A 21,445-nucleotide genomic window follows, 5' to 3' on the forward strand; every position below is an offset into this window, starting at 1 on the left:
GCATTGTCTGTTACCATACTAAATTTTCAGAAAAATGCTATATTACGGTGGTATGACTTTTCGAACTTTAAATGCTTCCAGTTACTATTACATCCAATGCATTATATTTGTCTCCAAACGAGAAAGGTCAATTAAAATCTATATCTTAACAGAACATCTTATATTATTTTAAAATAATATAAGTTGTTTTTTACACGTGGTAGGTTGATTTTATAATAGATTGTTTTTGGTTGATATCTTGCAAGTACCACTTTACACGCTTACCGATTTTAAGTACCTAGTTTTCTATAGAAAAAAAATATTCGACTTAGAAACATGAAGCTGATAGGTGGCTTAGTAGTTTTGTGCTCCATTTATATAGTGGTAGGTACTTTAAATATTAACCGGATCTTTGCTGAAGCATGAAATTATTTATTAATTGATATGTTCTTAATAGGATGCAGCTGATTTAATTGTATCTCTACCTTATGGAACAATTCGGGGAAAAGAACTTGTTAGTCCTGGCAACAAAACGTTTAGGGCATTTCAGGGAATCCCATATGCTGCAGCTCCTGTTGGTACCTTGAGGTTTCAGGTTAGTAGTTTATAAGGTTCTTCTGTAATGCTTTTTTGATCGAAACTTTTATCCAGGCACCTCAAGACCCCTATAGTTGGGAAGGGACTAAAAACACCACAAAAGATGGGCATGTCTGTTTTTCAATTAAAAAGGATAGTGATGAGGAAAATGAAGACTGTTTATTCATGAATGTTTTCACACCTATCCTTAATAATGTGAGTTTAATTTTTAAATTTTTTGTGTTTGTTTAATTTTAATAATAAATATTTATATTAAAGTCATTAGCAGAAAAACTTCCAGTTATGCTTTGGATATATGGTGGAGCCTTTAGAACCGGTTCATCAAAATATAATAGTTTTGGACCCGATTTCCTTATTGAAAAAGATGTTGTCATTGCCAGTTTCAACTATAGAGTAGGTAAGTCTTAAGCAAAATCAAACTAAAACTTTTTTATTAATTTTTTTGTTGGTTCAGGTCCTTTTGGATTTTTGGCTACGGAAGATGGCGTAATCCCTGGCAATGCGGGGTTAAAAGATCAAGCCATGGCTATAAAATGGGTTAATGAAAATATTGCATTGTTTGGAGGTGATCCTGCTAGAGTCACACTATTTGGACAAAGCGCAGGCGGAGCTTCAGTGGGATATCAGTTACTTTACAAAAAAAATGAAGGTAATGCTTTTATAATTTTATTTTATGACATTAGTGCTATAGGGTTTTTTATAGATAGAGTAAAATGATTTAGAAATACCCAGAAAATTTTATTTTACAGAAAAGTGAATAAAAGGTCAAAAAGATGTTCTATTATAACTGTTTTGTAAAAATTAATAACATTATCTCATAAATGCAGGTGCCAAGGTAGTAAACATAAAATAATGCAGTGCATTCACGATAAAAGAAGCAAATTCATTTAAAATTCAGGTGTTTTTTTTTTTTTATTTTTTGGACACGTCCATTAGCATTGTTACTTGCGCATTTTTTGCAATAAAAAATTTTATACAAGGTACCTCGAGTAGAAACAGTGATATTAAATTAGAAACTAGAAATGAGAATTCCGTGGACATAGCGCTATATAAGCTTTAGATTGAATAGCCCTTAAGACCTTTTAATTTGTTGTTACTGAGCTGTTATTAAGCTTTCCTGTACGTTTATAATAAAGATGTTTATAAATTTCTGAATTGATGTTTTAAAAAACAAATCAATGATACTTAATACAGGGTGGCCTGACAAACGGGTCTAATTAATGTTTTTTATTAAGATTAATACCATTTTATTCGGATACCCTGAACGTTAGAGGGGTAAAAATGTGTACGGGGGGGTTTTTGGTAATGCTGATTAAGATTCCTTTGTATCTTTTCTAAAATATGCCCTAATATGTTTTTTCTAAAATTTTATCCTCTTTGGAGCTCCATAATTACCCATAAGTACGATCTTGGAACTAATTTGGCATATGCCTAAAGAGTGTTTATCGAGCCCTATCAAACGAATTTTTATTTCTGAAAATCGGTTAAAAAATAAAAAAATTATAGAGGTGGGGACACTTTAGGGTGGACACACTGTATACAATATATACAGGATGATTTAGGAGGAACGCACCAAACTCCAGGTGAGTATTGTACACGTGGAAATAATTTAAAAAAAACATATGTTCTTATGCGATTTTAATTTGTTTTCAAAATATAGGGTAATTATAAATAAGGAAAATTTTATTTCACCGCTATAATAAAAACCCAATTTAATTGTTCAAAAATTCTTCATTAACCTCTAAACACATTCTACTGCGTCTGCGAAGGACCCTTGTTTCTTTTCTAAGTGATTCAGATCTCTCTTTGACAAACACTACCGCATTTCTAATGCGTCAAATTAGAGTCTTACGAATGTCGACTTTTATTTGGTGTATCTCCTTTTTAAGCCAGCCCAAAGTGGTGTGAGTCCTGGAGATCTTGGAGGTCAATTAATAGAACCATAGCGACCAATCCATAGTCCTGGAAATTCTTCCAAATATTGCTTGACGCGACGAGCGAAATGTGCGGGATGTTGATGTTTAGAAGAACTTCCTCAATCTGCAACTGTAATTGCAGAGGGTGGTGCAAGCACCACTGCACTTAGGCCTCTCTAGACCCATTGTGCACTTCTGTTGAAGGAGTAGGGGCTTTTACCCTTAGCTTCTCTTGGATGGGATATGTATAAAATGCTGCTACGTATTACCGAAAGAGCAGGGAGTAGGGTAGGCGCAAAGTATGTACTCCTTTATCTCGTCTTCCTGGTTACATGCCTTGCATAGTGGACTCCTGCTTAGTTTTATTTTAAAAAGGTGGTCATTTTATTGAGAGTGACCAGTTAGAATGCCTGTTATAAGACGTAGTTTCCCTTTAGTCATAGACAATTTGCAGATTGCCGCCAGTTTTTCCATGTAGCTGAGAAGCTCCATGGACCAATTGTAGCCTTAAGTATCATTCCACCGCTTTTTGAAAAGCGTGTGAAAGTGAGATTTTATTTGCTTTTTGATATTCGCTATGGTCAGATCCACGAAGGGCTCAGGCCCTACTGATTAAAGAGCGGCGGCCTTCTTGGCAAGGAAGTCGGCGGTCCGATTTTCCTTGCTGTGGTTGTGCCTCTTGATCCAGCCGACTTCCACTCTGTTTTTGCAAGAAACTTCCACGAGAGAACTTTCTCTAATAATGCTTTTAACTCATTTTGCAAAAAAAATAAGTAGTTCTCTCCTGTGAGACAATTTTCTAAAATCTGTGGACCAGTTAAATAACTATTGACCTTATCAAAAATTAGTTTCGACTGATGATTATTGATGCCATGACAGGTGAATCTTGCTTCGTCGGTAAAAATTATGCGCGATACAACAGAATGAATATTATTGATTTAACCACAAAATTGCATACGTCTAATATAATCTTCCGATTATAGGTGCTGTATACGCTGTACATGGTATGGATACAGGCCTTGCTCGAGCGTGTTGATTACTCTTTTTTGTGAAATTACCAATTGAGTCGCAATTCTTTATCAGCTGGTTGTTGCATTATCTTCTACTAAATTCAGAATATTTTCTGTAGATATTTTGTTAGTACTGGGTAGAGTTTCGGTCTCGCAAAGTTTGTTATAAACTCTGATAAATACGTTTTTGTCCGAATTTCTCCGGTGTGGAAATCATCGATGGTATTCTTGAATAGCAGCTGTAGTATTCCCACAAGAAACGTGATAATAGATGTAAATTTGAATAGATGTGTGGCATTTTATACGACTTTAATCGTACAAACTCGAAAAAAATGCATCACACTCTCTGATACTAACACTAACATATGTTAGAATAACAAAATAAATGCACCAAACAATCGGTACCTACAGTATTTGAGATAAGAAATGGTAAAAAACCTAAAACATATTAATTACGAAGAACATATGAGTTTTATTAAATTATTTTCACGAGTATAATAAACACCTCTCTCCCTGTATCTCTACCCATAGGTTGGAGAATCGGTTATTATGCATAGAGAGGTTCTTTGCTTAAAGGCGAAATCCGGGAGCGTGCACGCATGCATTTCCTGCGCTCTGCTACTCGCCTGCTACGTCGTTTAAAACACTATAAGGATAGGTATAGGTAGTATAGGTATCCTTATAGTATAACTATAACGATATAGTACATCTGACTTTGATAGGGATAACTGTATTACTTTTAATAACATTTCGCAAAAAAATACAGTTCAGGCATTTCTAAAATATTCTTCTTATGTAGGCTTTTCATCAGTGTACAAGCCACAAACTCATATTCTCAAAATGTTTAACAGTTGACATGTGTGTCGGATGAAATTAAGGCTATTCAGACAGGCGACCTTGTCTCAGTGGTATCTGAGTTAGATCTGAGGTCCAAGACCTTAGATATGAGTTTGATCAATTAAAATCTCAGGGGGTAAGTAAGACTAACATGGCTGCTGAGCAGACCCCTGCAGAGATTTACGAGGAAAGAGCTTCCAGATCCAAGAATGTTATTTTTTATGATGTCCCTGAGAGTAATGCCGAAGAATCTAAAGTTCGTTTAGATCACGACAAGAAGTATGTAACTGAGTGCTTTCTAAGACTAAATATTACCTGTCCAAGTTTTAAAACCTATCGTCTAGGCAAATTGAACAAAGATAAATTGAGACCTTTAAGAGTGGTTTTCCCTAATAGTGAGCTGGCATCCTCTGTTTTAAAAAATCGTAAATCACTTGATAATTTTCAAATTAAAATAAAAATAAAAGCTGACCTAACACCTATTTAACGTAAGCAAGTAAAAAATGCTTATGAAGAACTTACTTTGCGCTCACGTACAGAACAGAACTTATGCATACAATATTTTAATGGCATTCCTAAGGTGGTCCAACAAAAGAGGAATAATGTTATTAAGCAAACTCCAAAAAACTAAATGTATACTTTCATAATGCGGGTGGTTTGCGAACTAAAATAGCTGATCTGCGAAATGTTGTCAACAGTTGCATATATGATGTTGTAATTTTGGTGGAGTCTTAGCTTAATGAAGATTTTCTCGACTCTGAGTTAAGGTTCACTGACTTTAATATTTTCCGTCAGGATCGAAGTTACACCATAACCATAACCTCAAATTAAATGCTTCAAAGTCATGTGCAATGTTTTTTTCACAAAATAAAAGTCATCTTCTAGATTGCATGGAAAATTTTAAAATTAATATTAATGGAACAGCTATACCAACCGTTGCGGAAAAACGTAATCTAGGGGTTATATTCGATTCAAATCTCAGCTTTGCCTCCCACATTAAGAACAAAATTAAAATTGCTTACGGTCGTTTAAAAAACTTATATCAATACAAAAATCAGTTACCATCAAACACCAAATATTTGCTTTGCAATTCGCTTGTACTGTCTTTGGTGGATTATGCGGACATTGTGTATGGCGACTCACTAACCGTATCTCTGTCAAGGACGGTGCAAAAACTGCAAAATAGTTGTATGCGTTTTTCCTTTAATATATCGTATAGAGACCACATTACTCCTTATCTAAATTCACATTTTATATTAAATATGAGAAATAGAAGGAAGTGTCATATGTATAATTTAATTTACAAAATAATTAAATCAGGTCAGCCGCCATATTTAAGAGACTTATTTTTTCACCATGATTATATACACAATGTAAGAAATCCAAACTTAATTAGAATTCCATTTCATCGAACATCAGGTTTTAAAAAATCATTCCAGTATGTAGGCATTCATATGTGGAACAGGTTACCGGATTACATTAAAAATAGTTCACCAAAGAAATTTATTGCATATGTTAAAGAAATTCTTCTTGATTCTCAACTAACATAGGCATTTTAACAAATTCACGCCATCAAATTTTTATTAAAAATATAATTTAATTATTTTTATTTAATTGCAACCATATTATTTTTGAATTCTTACTTTTTAAATCAACACTGGTCTTGTTGATCTTGCAGGCATAAAAATAAAATTTTAAATGGTTCATTTTGGAATATCTATTCATTTTTGCGTCGTGTTGCCCTGGTTTTCCAGCCTCGGCTCGTGTTTTTTGCCGCCCTTCCTCCTCTCTGTCTATTGCACAGATGGTACCTATATTAATGTAATTGATATAGTAAATTATTACACTATATTTTTTTTGTTTTTATCTTTTATATGTTTTTAGGGTTTAATGACTTATTTTCTTAATAATTATAATTGGGAAAGTCTTTATTCTTCTTTTAGTTGTAATTAGGTTAGTATGTTTTAACGGTCTGAGCAGCACATGCGCGCTAGCTCGTGTATGTGTTATCGGTTGTTTTTATAATCGCAGTTCAGTCCGCATTACTCTTAGCATTGTGTAAATTCTTGTAATAAAAAAATGTAATTTTCTATGTACAATGTTTAAGTGGTAATAAAAGTCTTTTGAATTTGAATTTGAATTTGAAATACGGGGAGGCAAAGGGGTGGTGGCACTTTGATTGCTGTTCGTAAATGTTTTAAAGCCAGGTTATTATAGACCAGTGATTCAACCCTGGAACACATCTTTGTGCTTGTATCATGCAGTGACAAGAATATCATTTTTGGTGCTGTCTACATCCCTCCTGCTTCTCCTTTATCAATTTATGAGGAATTTGCCTCTACATCCATGGATCTTATTAGTGTTCATACTAGTTGTGATATTCTATTGTGTGGTGATTTTAATCTGCCACATGCGGTATAGAGGAACTCTGTGAACGGACTGCATGTTGAGACAGTATGATTATTATGATTTTGTAAACTGTGATTTTGTTGCTATTAATAATTACCTTGATAATATAATTTGCATGAATTGGGATACTGCTTTTAATCAGAAGGATATTATTAAATGCATTGATATTTTTTACAATGCTCTCTATTTTGCTATTGAGATGTTTGTTCCAATTAAACATTTTAAATCATCTAATTTTCCCACTTGGTTTAGTAGAAAATTACAGAATCTTGTTATTCAAAAAAATATTGCTCACACAAAATTCAAAAATAGCAAGTATAGCAATATGTTAATTTTTCAAATTTGAGGAATAAATGTAAAACTCTTCGTGATGAATGTTTTAGGTCATATATTGAAAGATTAAATACTGAAATTTCTCATGATCCTTCTTCATTTTGGAAACACATCAATAGATTACGTAGGTCTGATTCATACCCCAATAGCATGCATATAGAAGCCGAGGTTGCTGATAATGGTCAAGATATTGTAAACTTATTTGCTAGGTATTTTGAAACTACATACAGGCAACCTGTTCGCAAGGCTCCTGAATCTTACGCCTTCCTAACAAATATTCTTTTGGCCGTGATGGTATCCCATCTGTTTTTCTTAAAAACTGTGTGTGCACTCTGAGTAAGCCTCTGCATCACCTTTTCAATCTTTGCTTGACATCAGGCAAATTTCCTGATTATTGGAAGGTAAGCTTTTTAACACCAACTCATAAAAATGGCGATAGAACTGATATTTGTAACTATAGAGGTGTGTGTATTCAGTCTGTAGTTCCTAAGCTATTTGACAGGTTGTTTTCTGTGCGATTTTCGTGGCGTGTAGGTGATTGCTTAGTGATCATCAGCATGGTTTTTGTCAGGGTAGATCTACGGTGACTAACCTGTTGACTTACTAATATAATTTGATTGGTGCTTTTGAGAGGTCTGTACAGGTCGATAGTGTGTACACAGACTTCTCGAAGGCCTTTGATAGGTTTGGTCATGAACATCTGGTTCAGAAGTTTAGGGCTATGGGCCTTGGTAGGACTTTGGTCGAATTTTGTCAGAGTTTTTTGACTGGTCGCACACAGTTGGTCAGGATAAGTAATTATATTTCTAATGGTATTGAAGTATCTTCAGGCGTGCCTCAAGGTTCGCATATTGGACCGGTCTTTTTTTAACTTGTTCATAAGAGATTTGAGTGATGTAATTGTTCATTCAAAACATCTTGCTTTTGCTGATGATTTTAAGCTGTATAAAGCCATTGAGTCATATCTTGATGCTGAGCTACATCAGTTGGATTTAAATAGTGTTGCTGAGTGGTGTAATACTAATAGTCTGGAACTGAATGTAAAAAAGTGTGTATTTCGTTTGGTCGTTCTAATAAAATTATTAATTATCAATACACAATCAACAATAACGAACTCAAGTCAGTTGATACAGTTAAAGATTTAGGTGTTCTTTTTGATACCAAGCTAACTTTTTTGCCGCACATTTTGGATATTATTAACAGGAGTATGCGTAGTCTTGGTTTTATCACTGGAAATAGTGTACATCTTTCACCTTATTGTTTCAAATTACTTTATTACTCTTTGGTACGTTCCGTGCTTGAGTATGCGTCTGTAATTTGGTCCCCTTATTATGATTCTCATATTGAACGCCTTGAGGCTGTACAAAGAAGATTCTTAAGATCCCTTGCTTATAGAGCTGAAGTTTATATTTTTCGTAATTATTACATCGACTATAATGCTATCAGTGTCCAATTTAATATCCCTAATCTTGAAGTCAGACGGCATTATTCTGATGCTTTAACGTTTTATAAGATCTTAAATGCTTTATATCATTGTCCTACCATCTTGGAAGCAATTCCTTTTAACACCTGTCAAAGAAGGATCAACTCTTCTATGTTTCGTTTACCCTTTCATTCGGCCAACTATGGGTTTTTCCTCGACTGACTAGGACCTTGCGTTTCTTTAATGAAAATGAAAATAAATTTTTTTTTTTGTAATTCTTGTATTGTATTTATATTCTTATATTGTCTAGTATTTTGTATTATCTATTTTGTTTTTGTAAACTGGCTCTGCCGTATATTGAAATAAATAAATAAATAAACATGCAGTTTATTGCATAATGAAAATAAGAGCGTTATTCTAATAAAAATAAAATGTAAACTCTAATAAATGTAGAAAATTTTAAAGACTATACAAAACTAACACTATAAAAAATAAACTTAAGATAAATTAATTGTTTAAATAAAAGGCTTAAACAGACCTCCTTCTTTTGTTAAATCATAAGTTATCCTATCATAAAAGCCATTTCGTACTTCAAAAAGAGTTTCTGGTAAAATGAAATTGGCAAAAATCATCTTCTTGTCAGTCCTCTAAATTTGTTGGCCTCCTAAATTAGTGTTTGTCAATGGCCTGGTTAAGATAACCTCAAAAAAAAGTGGTTAAGATAACCTCATTTGGGGACAAATCAAAAGATCTAGGAAACCATTCAATATCACCAGTCCCGCCAATCAGACGGTTAGGAAAAGTATATGGTAATTTTTTTTTTACCATCCGGTGTATCGTTAAATGTAATTAAAAACAAATGTCTATATTGTATGCAACATTATGACGAATTAAACAAATAACATATCCTCTATTAAAGATTGTAGAATCTTTATGTCCTGCAGATTGCAATGTTGAATTTATCCTGATGTCGATTATATTCTTAAAACCTATTTGTTTAAATCTGTCACTGTGCATGCCCTTTTTACTGGTACACATATTCGGCGATGTAACTGCTTCAATATAAAAAAAAATGTGGACTGTATTTTCAAGAAGCGCTAGAGTCGGGAAAAAAGACACTGCCGATGAGAAAATTCCTATAATACACTATTTACAGCAATTTACACGTTTTATGTATACGATTCAGCATTTTGCTGCCTTAAAATATAAAATAGAAAACTAAAAAAAGATTTCAGTGTGCTTCTTGCGTACTTTTAGAATGCACTGGCTAACAACGCGGCTTACGCGCCCAAAGTCAATGTCACATCAATCACTTGTCACTAAAATCAAATTACTGGCGTAGCGTCGCGTCATAGGCGTGCACGTTACTTACAAATACTAACACAATTCAAAAATACATACAAATAAAAGGTTGTTGGATTTGTTTCCAACAGTCACTACATTCTATGTAAATATGCTACATTTAAATAAAGAAATTTGAAGTCAGCAACTATACGACAATGTTCTAATGAATTAAAACCATGTCTTTATAGCAAAACTTAAGGGCGATAGTCAATCTCAGGATTAAATCAGCCCAAAGTATTTTACAAAATAGGTGCATAACTCGCTCTAAATAGTGGATATATTAAAAAACCCTAATAAACTTTAGATCGAAAACCACGCCTATTTTGATGCAAAGAATTTGTTATTATAAAACCAAGTTACTTGAAACACTCTGCTACAATCTTAAAAAAGTTGGAAGGCTTCTTGTCAAATACTAATTTAAATATGTCAACTTTAGGAAAAGTTACATCACCCTTTAATTTTATATTGAGACTGTTTTGACTTGTAGTCAGATTTAATTATTTTTTATTCAAGGTTTAATTAATGGGGCAATTCTCCAAAGTGGCAGCCCCTTGAGTTCCTTTAGTTTTATGGGAGACATCAGTGCAAGAGCATACGCCTTTGATTTGGCTAGTCAAATTGATAACTCGACTAACTTTGGGAACGATACTGACTTATTAGTTGATTTTCTTCTGAATGTTACTGGAAGACAAATTGATAAAGCATCTACTTTAACAACCGTAACTGTAAGTCTAAAAAAAAATATTATTTTCACGTATATAGTATTTATGTCATAGTCGAGGCCCTTACCAGTTATCGAGAACGATTCTGAAGACGCTTTTCTTACTAGAGAATCTTATGAAATGTTATTGGCAGGCGATTTCCTAAAGATACCCATAATGGTGGGCACAACTTCTGAAGAAGATATTTATGGTTTTGACGGTATGTATTGAAAATCTCATAAAATATTTAATTTAATTTTTATATTTGTTTTAGACATTGAGTCAGTAAACAGCTCTTTTACAAGTTATGATAAAAAACATGCTAAATTTGTACCTTCTAAAGGGTTTCATCTTAAAACTGGTCAAACTAGTGAAGAAGTAGGTGAAGAGATATACCAGTTATATTTTGCCAACGTGTCATCAGATGAAAAGTTAGGTCATTTTGTAAAAGTAAGTTTTTATGGTATCTTTTTAACCTGTAAATAAATTCAATCTTTCAGTATTCTAGTGATAACAAATATTCAAAACCAATGATCAAACATGCAGATTTATCATCCAACTATACTGATGTCTATTTCTATATATTTTCGCATGATGGTCCTATGGGTAACTGGAATTTTTCCGTACCCGGTATTGTGTAAGTTTTTTTTTATATTGAACATGTTTAAAATTGTATTTTTAGGTGCTGATTTAGTGGGTCATGGCGAAGATGACAGATACATATGGCAAGTTAAATCAAGCACTTACACTAATGTTGATTTATCCATATTCCCGGAGGCAGATAGACTGACACATGAAAGAGTTATCACGCTGTGGACTAATTTTGCAAAATATCTGTAGGTATAGGTATAAGTTACACACTCGGTTCACTGAGGTCTTGGGTGCGGAAACCGATGTTTTAATTTGCATTATCATGTTTGAATCATAAGTTAAACAAAACAATGGGGCTTCTCTACTAACTACAGAATCTGTGAAGCATTACAGTTCTTTCTTTAACTTAACGTTTTGTTAGCAGCCAAGATAATAATTTGCCGAGCGTGTATAACTTTCAGTAGTTATGATAATATTTTATACGGATATAAAGGCAATCAAATACGAGCAACTATCTTAAGATCAAATTGCATGATTTATTAAACAAAAAAATGAACATTTTAATTTTTTTTTCTTTTATTTAGAAATCCTACACCGGAGGAATCAGCGCTTTTGCAAAATATCACGTGGCCAAAAGTAACACCTGGAAATTTTCAATACTTGGATATTGGAGACGATTTGATAATAAGGGAAGACCCAAAAAGTCCATATTACGCTGGATGGACTAAAATATACGAGCAGTACAATGAAAGGCCATTTACTATTTTTTAAAACAGCTATAAAAAATGTAGTTTAAATAATTGGCATTATATTATCCAGTTAATTTTTTCTCCTTCTATTTTATGAATAAATAATATTTAAATTTGGTGTACGTAATAAAAATGAACAATATGAATCTTGTTATTTGTCTACGATTATACTAAAAATTTGATTTTCATTTAACATTCCTAGTTTTCGTATTTAATACAAACGCGCTAAACATTTTTTTGCTTATAATTTTCAATTATGAGAATAATATCCATATTTTAAAAATAATAAAAGGATGGGCTAAATGGAATTTTCCAAGTAGGGAAGCAAAAATAAGGTGTTAATTGTTGTCACCTGTTTCTGCTTATTGGCTATAATTATACAGTGCACCCTTAATAAACTCTGTCAATCACCTCCTTACCTCCAGCTAACCTCACTTTGATATTATATCAAATAGGAACCCGCATCGTGTGATCCATTATTGTAGTATTGAAATGTTTATTTAACGCTGCTAAAAAAATTAAATCCGTTAACGTACCAGCGAATAGTGAAATGTCTGGTAACAATGAATATTTGATCGATGTCATACTAAAGTTGCTAAAGATACATAGACACGCTGCTAGTATACGAATATTGTAACGGAAGTGGTAGAGCAGCAGTGGTTGATTACAGCCGCAGGTATCCAAATCAAAAAATACCTGATCTACGAGTATTTGGAGAGTTTTTATTCAATTGAGAGCAACAGAATCGTTTCCAAATGCTTGTCTCATACGTCCATCAACAGCTGCCCCAGATGTAATCCTGGATAGTGTTGTACGGTCACCATCAACTAGTGTTCACAGAATATCACTTTGCACTGGTTTTACCCGAATGACTGTATGGAGAATAATACATAACTTTGGTTGGCACTCATTTCATTTTCACTCAGTCCAAGCTCTGCAGATCACTGATTTGGGCCCTCGTGTGCAGTTCTGCAATTGGATCCTTAAGCGTCGTAATTTGGTTAATACATTTTTTCTCATTTCATTTCACTGATTTGGATACATTCACCCGTCTCGGCTGAATGTACAATTCATATTCTTGATAGCTTAAAAATCCCCATGCCGCAATCGAACGGAATTTCAAACATCGTTTTTCGGTTAATGTATGGTATGGTTTGTTAGAGGATCGGTAAGTCGGCCCTTATGTGTTTGATGGTCGTTTGACATATGCAATTTACCTTCAGCTCTTACGAGAAGAACTGCCTATATTATTAGAGGATATTCTGATTTAAAGAAGTCGACAAACGTAGTTACACCATATTAATGTGTGAGTTCACCCCAGAGTAGTAGAAATATGAATATTTAAATAAGACTTTTCCTGGACGTTGAATTGGATGCAGGGGAATAGTTTCCTGGCTCCCCTGCTCACCGGATTTAAATCCTTTGCACTATTCCTTGTGAGGACATATGAAAAGGTTAGTGTATGCAGATAAATCACATACTAGGGCTGAACTGCTTCGTGAAATTAATAATATCGCTAACGATCTAAATAATAACCATCGAGTTAATGAGAAAGCTCATCAGCCACATTATCAAAAAGGCTAGACTATGCTTACAACAAAAATATTACTTCACGGTAATATTTTTTTAATAAAATAAATTATTTTTCGGCATTGTAGTTTTTGTTACAATAAAACTATTAAATTTAAAAAAATCATATGTTGGTAAGCAAGCATTTGCGGAACCTTCTTTATAGAACATTTTTGACTCGAATTTAAGTGGAAGAATAGATTATTTGTTTCTCTGTAAGCAAATGACCTGAACATCGCCCAATTGATTAGTTTGTTTTTTTTTGTTTATTTATTAATAGCAGACCTTAATTAGTATTATTATTATAATTTACCTAAAGAACACATAGTGAAATGTTGTCCCTTACTTCGCGGGACACCGTGTATACATATATTGTAACGGCATTTAGAAATGGAATCCTTTTTTGGAACTTAGTCCAGTAATACTTTTTTATTTTAGGAACATATTCTTTTGACAACGTCAAAATTTCTACTTGACTGTAGTTTACTGTCATTTAATTGTTTTCAAGGTAAACACCAAAACTGATTAAATTGACTCCAAGAATTTGGAAATGCTTAGAAGTCACTATATTGTTTTTAACGATGGAGACCACAATCAGTTCAAGGAAGTCAAAGGAAGCAAGTATAAAATTTAAGCTACCAGGATTTACAACAAAATATTCTAATTTGGGACCAAATGGGACCCTCAAACAAGATTAACTATTAAAAACTAGGCACTATAAGAGAAAATAATAAACTAAACGTAAGTAGAATCCGAAATAAACTTACTTTAAGTAAATCAGAATATTGGGTATTGGTCTATAACCGGGGAATCCCAGCTTTTGGCCGATCATAAAGCCGGGTACACACTTGAGAGCACATGGTTTGAGTACACACGCATATGTAAATGTAGACGGTCCATTCGTCGTTTTTCACGGCATGCAGCTTGACTCGCGTGTGACCTCGAGCGCATAAGAGCTCTTTCAGACGGGGATACTGTATGCAAGATACCGTATGCGGGATACAGAATTACGACCGGATACGTTTTACTTCTGTATCGCATACCGTCTTGTCTTGTTGTTTTAGTTCGAAAACAGCGACCCAGTGTAGTGCAGTTGTAGTTTTAAATTATGGAAATAGAAGAGTGTATTGCGGTGTGGCATTTATTAAATAATAAGAAGAAGAAACTAAAAAGGAGGCGTATTTTGTGGGTCCATTCCATGTTGGGATTAAGAGAAAGCAAGGGAATGTATAATTTATTATATCAAGATTTGTTGCAAGATCCATCGAAGTTTTTTAATTATTTTCGAATGTCTATTCAGTCCTTTGAGGAACTTCATATTTTGAAAATCAGACTTGTTAAAAAGGACACAAATATGCGTAGAAGTATTGCATCAAAAAAACGACTAGCCATGACATTAAGGTAAGGAAAAATACTTATAGTTTTTTTTCTAAACGAATTTTTATTTAAAGTTTTCCAAAAGAAATTTAATAATTATCTTATTACTTAGTCTATCTTTATTACTTATTACTTAGTCTTTGTAGTTTACAAGGAGATCGATGAAGGATCCGTCTGTTGAGGTGGCAGTTGATTCAACGGAATGGGGTGAGAGGAGGGGAATTGTTTCTGGTCTTTGATTGGGTGAAGATTGTAACTCGATGAATGAAGTGTTGAAGGTTGAAGATTGGGACGCTAAATCGGAATGAGTGGAAGACGGATGACCATAAATGTGCAGATGTGAAGATGATACCTTATGTTGTGTAAAGGGAGGATTAGGAGTGGAAGGATAAAACGGCAAATGTTGTACATGGTTGTAATTTAATGCATAGTGAGGGGGTAATAGGCCAGATTTTATGGATTGTATCATTGCCAATTTCACATCCATCTTTTTGTCAATTGGCACTCTTTTAAAGTCAGGCAGTAGCGAAAGAAGAAAATGTCGATCTCCGTCATTATCTAGAATAATCTCATTTGTTTGTCGCTGTTCAAGACTTGCCTTCAATAGTTTCACTATCTCGGTGTTATGGTCGGTTTCCGATGCCCCTTTCCTTTTTTTCTGTACATGTGTAGGCCTTATAGGAGTAATATGCTTGTTTTGTACATGATCCAAAGTTTCTCCGATATTCTCATTTTCCTCTATAAAATTTGAAGTGGTCCTAGAATAAATCTATTAATTTGGTAGTTCATAATTTGACAAATTAAATTTTTATACTCTCTATTTGAAGAGCATCGCATCAAAAATGATAGCTGTTCAAAAAATATATAGGTTTTCCAAGAAGCTCCGTCATCACTTTTTTTCTTTTTTCTTTTCGCCAACTCTCGAGCAAAAGAGTTTCTTAAATTCTTCCATTTTTTTTGAAGATCTTTCTCTGAAAATTTAAAAAAGTTTGTTTTTTATTATTATCAGGTACCTGGCGACTGGTTGCTCACTTACTGAGCTACATTATAACTACAGAGTTGGAATTTCAACAGCGAGTGAAATAATTCAGCAAACATGCAAGCTAATTTGGATATTTATGAAAGAACAATGTATACCAATGCCCACACGAGAAAAATGGTTAGAAATCGCAGACGGTTTTTTGAAAAATGCAAATTATCCACACTGTTTGGGTGCCATAGACGGCAAACATATCCGGGTTATAAAACCACAACATAGTGGTTCACTTTATTTTAACTATAAACATTTTTTTTCAATTCAACTTCTGGCTATGTGTGACTCGAATTATTGCTTTACATTTGTAGATATTGGAGATCATGGCAAAAACAGTGATTCAAGCATTTTTAAGAATTCACATTTTTATAAGAACTTAACGTCAAAAAAGCTAGATTTTCCCAATCCAGATTTTTTGCCACAAAAGAAGGATTACAAAATCCCATATGTTATTGTTGGAGACGAAGCGTTTGGTTTATCCTTCAATGTCATGAGGCCATATGGTGGAAAAAATATATCATCAAAAAAGAGAATACATAATTACCGATTGACTCGAGCACGAAGATTTATTGAGTGTACTTTTGGAATACTTTCTAACAAGTGGAGAATATTTCACAGACCACTCAACGTGTCAATAGATTTTGCCGTTGACATAGTTAAAGCTTGTACTGTGCTCCATAATTTTGTTCGTGTACGAGATGGATATAAACATGAAGATACCTTATCCGTCCAAGGATTGTATGATGATGATTATGTTGCGGAAACAGGAGCAGGTTCTGCAAGATCAGCGACTATTATTCGTGACTATTTCATGAATACTGATATATTACCATGGCAGAATAGCTGCATTGCAGTGTAAACTAATGATGTTGAAATTTTGAAATTTATTTTTAATCCTAATATAATATTATCAATTGACCTTTTTGATTTATTAAATATTTTTTTATTTACTTTACGAATTTATTATAATAGAATTTATTATTATAAATAAAAATAGTATTACAATTTTTTTTTACTTTAACAGAAGTGTACTTTACGCTCCAAAAATTTGAACATATCGATACGAGACACCTTGTATAATAGTGAGTTAATCTTAAGATACCAAGTATTTTTGGGAAAATAAATTTCATTAAAAATATTCCCATATTATGTAAACTTTTTAGCCTGCACTACTTACTTAAAATAATATAATATTTATTTGAAATAAAAATATGCTTAATGCTAAATAATACTTACCATATTCATTTTGTTGAGCTGCTGTCATCTCCTCAAAATTGTCGCACATTTGTTTCGCAATTTTCACCCAGCATTGCTGTTTTTTATTTCTATCGCAATAGTCTGGGTGCGCTGTATCCCATAAACAGGGATTTGGTTCCACCAAACTTATAAATTTTCCGTTGTCAAAGACTGCACGTTCCATTTCTATATATATATTTTTTTTTTCTAAAAAAAACCCTAAAACACTAGAGCACGATAAACCTCAGGAACTATTCGGAAGATTAACTATTTGAAAATCTTAAATAAATATTGTAAACTCGCATAAGAGTCCCCAGTGGCCAAAAAATGCAAAGTTTTCGCTAAGCACTCCTTGACCGGAATGAATGCTCTGAATCTTGTGAAAATCGTTTTCTTTTCGACTTCGAGGTTCAATCAACTTAATTACAATTTTAAAGTCTGGTCTCTTCTCAAAAGACTCTTCTAACCGTAGTTCACTTAATAAGGCAGATCCGGTTTATTGACGTCGATTTTTGTATAATTGTGTTATCCACCATCGCCTTGTTTGCCTTTTCGGCTTCACTTTTTTTAATAAATCATACATTGTTAGAAATGCAGCACAACTTATTATTAAAACTTCATCCTCATATGATATAATTTTTTTTGCTATGAAAAAACTAAATTATTCATTAAAGAGTTTAGTTTAACCCAAGCAGTTTATCATTAAATTAAGCTTAAGCTTACACCTCTGGTAGGGTCACTTGTTATGAAGACCATTTTCACTTACCTTGTATCAAGCCTGGGAGGTTAACTAAACGGCATCTAGTTTAAAGTCTCTTTTTGAATTGGGCTTAAATGAATATATAACATGAATGAATATAATCACAGCTGATACGTAAATCATTGAACTAAATACTTGGAAAAATTTTGTGCGCATGGGAGAATAGATTAATTTTGTTAAGATTTTTCAGGAAATTCGAATAAAGAAAGCTAGTTTTTTGGCAGCAGTAAAAAAAAAACCTGTGCAGGCTAAAAAACTAAGAAAAATGCAAAAATGGACGCATTTTTTATGATATAACTTGATGCACAGACCACCCTCGATAAAAGCGGTAGCTTAAGAACGTTTGCATTCTTAGCGCCATCTAAATTTCGAGGAGTAGAGGCTTTTTAGTGTTCGGTAAATCGCCCAAGCTTTTAAGCCCCTGATGCATAGTGGAAATAGCTTTGGAATACAGGGTTGCAACATGGACATTATATATGGCATGTATGATCGACATGTATATTATTGCATTACAACTGTGTGCATTTAATTTTAAGTTTAACATCGATTAGTGTTTGTGTATTATCAGTACTATGAAAAGGCTCATTTATTAACTGGGTAAAATGATAAGATATATAAGTGTACGTAATAATACGTATAATATTCCTAAAATAGACACATTGCTACGATCAACAGAAGATAAAGGAGGCCAAAGATACCAAAAATGTTTTTTTAGTATTTAGAATCTATCATCGCTGCCTCCATCTTTTTGAAGCAGCAAACTATTAGCCGTTGAACCAATTTGCAACGTAACTACCTGGATGGTGTTGGGAAAATGCTAAGCAAGGATTGCAGCTTATGACGAGTAGAAGAGATCTAGCTCCTGAAGAAATTATGTTATAACTTGCGGGTGCAAGGCGAATAATTATGGTGTAGCCTGTGGGCGGAAAGCTGGACTAATATGCGCAGTCGCTTGCAAATTTTATGGAGAGAACTGTAGTAATCTGGCTGAAGGCGATATTGAAGAACCGGATATGGAGGATCCTCTATCGCAAGTGTATAAAAGACCGAATTGACGAATAATCATAACAGCCAACCGCCTGTCATTGGCCACACAAACGGCTTAGTGTCTAACGCTCCTGTCTTTAATTCTTTGTTGTTGAAAATTGCTTCTGTTAATGTCTAAAGTTAAAATCCAAAGATTCCTGGAAGGTTACAAGCTCAATGTTCTCCTGAATTAAAAAACTTTTAGGAAGCCCCAACATTGCTGACCAATTACAATGTCAGAGGGCTGACAGGCTAGATGAAAGAGGTGGTGGGACTTTAATAACAATAAAAAATGCAGTTCTCCAATTTTATTTCCCAAACCCATATCCTACTTTTAAATCGACCTTCGTTACAGTTTAAATGAGTAACGGCCCTATTCTTGTAAGAAGTTACTCGAATATAGATGGCCTTTTTTCCTTCAAGTCATATTGCTACACAAGGTTCACTTGAAATAACCTACTTAATCTATATTTTTATAATTAATTTTTTGTTTGGAATTATTGGGATTTATTATTTCATTTTTCAATTTTTATTTTCATTTTTACTTCATTTTTGCTTTAAAAGATGAAAAGATATAAGACTAAATATTCTGCAACTTACTACAGATGCAAAAAAAACTTGCAATGGAAGCAAAAATGCCTACAACTAGCTTACCTAAAGTTGATATGGATTATGTAGAATCAATGGAAGTGGTGGAAGATAGCAGTGAAAAGGTTTGTGTCAAATTTTACATATTTAAAGTTTAAAATACTTTACTTGTTGTAAATATATCGTACTTTATAGCCTTTCTTTACACAAGAGACTAACCAGTTTGAAAACAATATAACAGTAACTGTGGTTTACTGTTATTGTGATAGAGTGAAAGATAAACCGAAACAAATGTTTAAGCTATGTTTAAAATGCTTTTATTTAACTTAAAAATTAAAAAAAATAAGAGCGAAGGTAATTCTCAGCACCAATAAACAATAAACAACAAAAATTTCTGAAATTTAGTTTTTTTTACTGTATTCTGCGAACTAACTACTTACTACTTTTTTGCTTATATCCTAATGTTTTTATTATTGTTTGCTTTGAATTTGTTTTTGAGTTCATTTTGCTGTGGACTGTGTTTTTTGAGCTGTTTGTTTTATTGGTTAATCATTTATTATGCCTTTGCCGTATACCACCCAAGAGTATGCACACATGCATCTCATTTATGGTGAATGCACAGGAAATGCTCTATAGCAGCATCGAATATTTATCAAGAAAGATATCCAAATTTGGCCCGGTATCCTAATTATCGTGCATTTATTAATGTTCACCGCTCATATTCCGAAGGAAGGATGCCTCATGCTCCCCTTCGAGAGGAAAGATCTCGTATTTATTGTGTTGTGACCCAATTTTAGAAGAAATTGAAAATGATCCGACTACTTCGGCACGAGTAATCGAAAGAAGAACAGCAATACCGAAATCGGTAGTAAACATTACTAGGCGATTTCAATATCACCCATATCATGTTCAACGGGTGCAAAGACTACTGCCTCGAGACTACGAGCCACGCTTACAACCTTGCCGCAGAATGTTGCAAAAAAATCAAGAGGATCCGAATTTTTTAGATAATATACTGTGGTCGGATGAGAGTACATTAAAAAAGGATGGCTTTATAAACATGCACAATTTGCTCCCTTATGCGTTGGAAAATTCCCATTTTATTCGAAAAGGTCGCACGCCGATTTATAGTACACTTGTGGACCGGTACCTTGAACGGAAGTTTAATTAGCTCATTTGAATTAGCAGAAAATTTGAACTGGCACGGCGTACTCAGGTTTTTTTTTTAAACGATCTACCAATTCTTTTAGATGTTCCTTTGGCCAGTCGCCGAATAATGTGGTTCGAAAATGATAGCCCGACACATTATGCTCATGAAGTTCGTCGATATTTGAACCAAACTTACCCCAACGGATGGATCGGCCGACTTGGTCCAATTTTATGGCCTCCTAGATCTCAAGACCTAAACCTCCTCGATTTTTTTTACTGATATTGCCTAAAAGAAAAGGTTTATGCAACACAAATAAATAATATTGCTGAATTACGGTAACGAATAAATGACGCAGTCCAAGATCTTAACGCTGCAAGGAATGCAAGATGGGTCAAAAGGTCATTTATTAAAAGATGCCACGCCTGCATTCGCATTGGTTGTGGACAGTTCGAACATATTATTTGATTTTTAAAAATTTTTCTAAGTTAAATAAAAATATATTTTGAACATAACATAATATATACATGTGTTGTTTTATTTTTTTATAAAGTAGATTAGATTTATCTTATTTATTGGTTTTTTAAAACATATTAGGTAATTTTTTAAAGTAGATTAAATAAGCCAACTTTATAAGATATTAGCCAAGGTTGCTGGACAATTTTTTGGTCCAGTATGACGGATCAAAGTTGAGATATTAAAAATAAAAATAAGTTATACTTCATTTTAGAATAGATGTCCAATTAAATGTTTTGGCTAGTTTAATGTTTGTGTTTGATCAGTAAAATGGCTGTTCAGTGTTACAAAGCTAAAAAAAATT

The 21,445-nt window shown here is 33.4% G+C and overlaps 2 protein-coding genes across 2 annotated transcripts; both read left to right on the forward strand.

Annotated features, from left to right (window-relative positions):
• Window positions 1–203: 203 nt before the first annotated feature.
• Window positions 204–12,035, forward strand: LOC126740535 (juvenile hormone esterase-like). Its single transcript, XM_050446609.1, has 11 exons — window positions 204–363; window positions 437–574; window positions 631–771; window positions 835–973; window positions 1,031–1,225; window positions 10,362–10,573; window positions 10,625–10,769; window positions 10,824–10,999; window positions 11,050–11,179; window positions 11,232–11,385; window positions 11,725–12,035. The coding sequence occupies exons 1-11, from the start codon at window positions 316–318 to the stop codon at window positions 11,909–11,911; spliced, it is 1,665 nt and encodes a 554-aa protein (XP_050302566.1). The 5' UTR covers window positions 204–315; the 3' UTR covers window positions 11,912–12,035.
• A 2,505-nt stretch (window positions 12,036–14,540) lies between these two features.
• On the forward strand, window positions 14,541–16,727 carry LOC126740695 (uncharacterized). Its single transcript, XM_050446823.1, has 2 exons — window positions 14,541–14,859; window positions 15,845–16,727. Exons 1-2 carry the CDS (start codon window positions 14,567–14,569, stop codon window positions 16,725–16,727), a joined length of 1,176 nt encoding a protein of 391 aa, XP_050302780.1. The 5' UTR covers window positions 14,541–14,566.
• Window positions 16,728–21,445: the final 4,718 nt, after the last annotated feature.

The sequence above is a fragment of the Anthonomus grandis genome, chromosome 9 (genome assembly GCF_022605725.1).
Source record: "Anthonomus grandis grandis chromosome 9, icAntGran1.3, whole genome shotgun sequence".
Taxonomy (NCBI): domain Eukaryota; kingdom Metazoa; phylum Arthropoda; class Insecta; order Coleoptera; family Curculionidae; genus Anthonomus; species Anthonomus grandis.

Coding starts and splice junctions, on each gene's coding strand:
- LOC126740535 (XM_050446609.1), top strand. CDS start 316: ATGAAGCTGATAGGTGGCTTAGTAGTTTTGTGCTCCATTTATATAGTG. Junction 974..1,030: donor CAGTTTCAACTATAGAGTAG/GTAAGTCTTAAG, acceptor TTGTTGGTTCAG/GTCCTTTTGGATTTTTGGCT. Junction 11,000..11,049: donor AGTTAGGTCATTTTGTAAAA/GTAAGTTTTTAT, acceptor TCAATCTTTCAG/TATTCTAGTGATAACAAATA.
- LOC126740695 (XM_050446823.1), top strand. CDS start 14,567: ATGGAAATAGAAGAGTGTATTGCGGTGTGGCATTTATTAAATAATAAG. Junction 14,860..15,844: donor CGACTAGCCATGACATTAAG/GTAAGGAAAAAT, acceptor TATTATTATCAG/GTACCTGGCGACTGGTTGCT.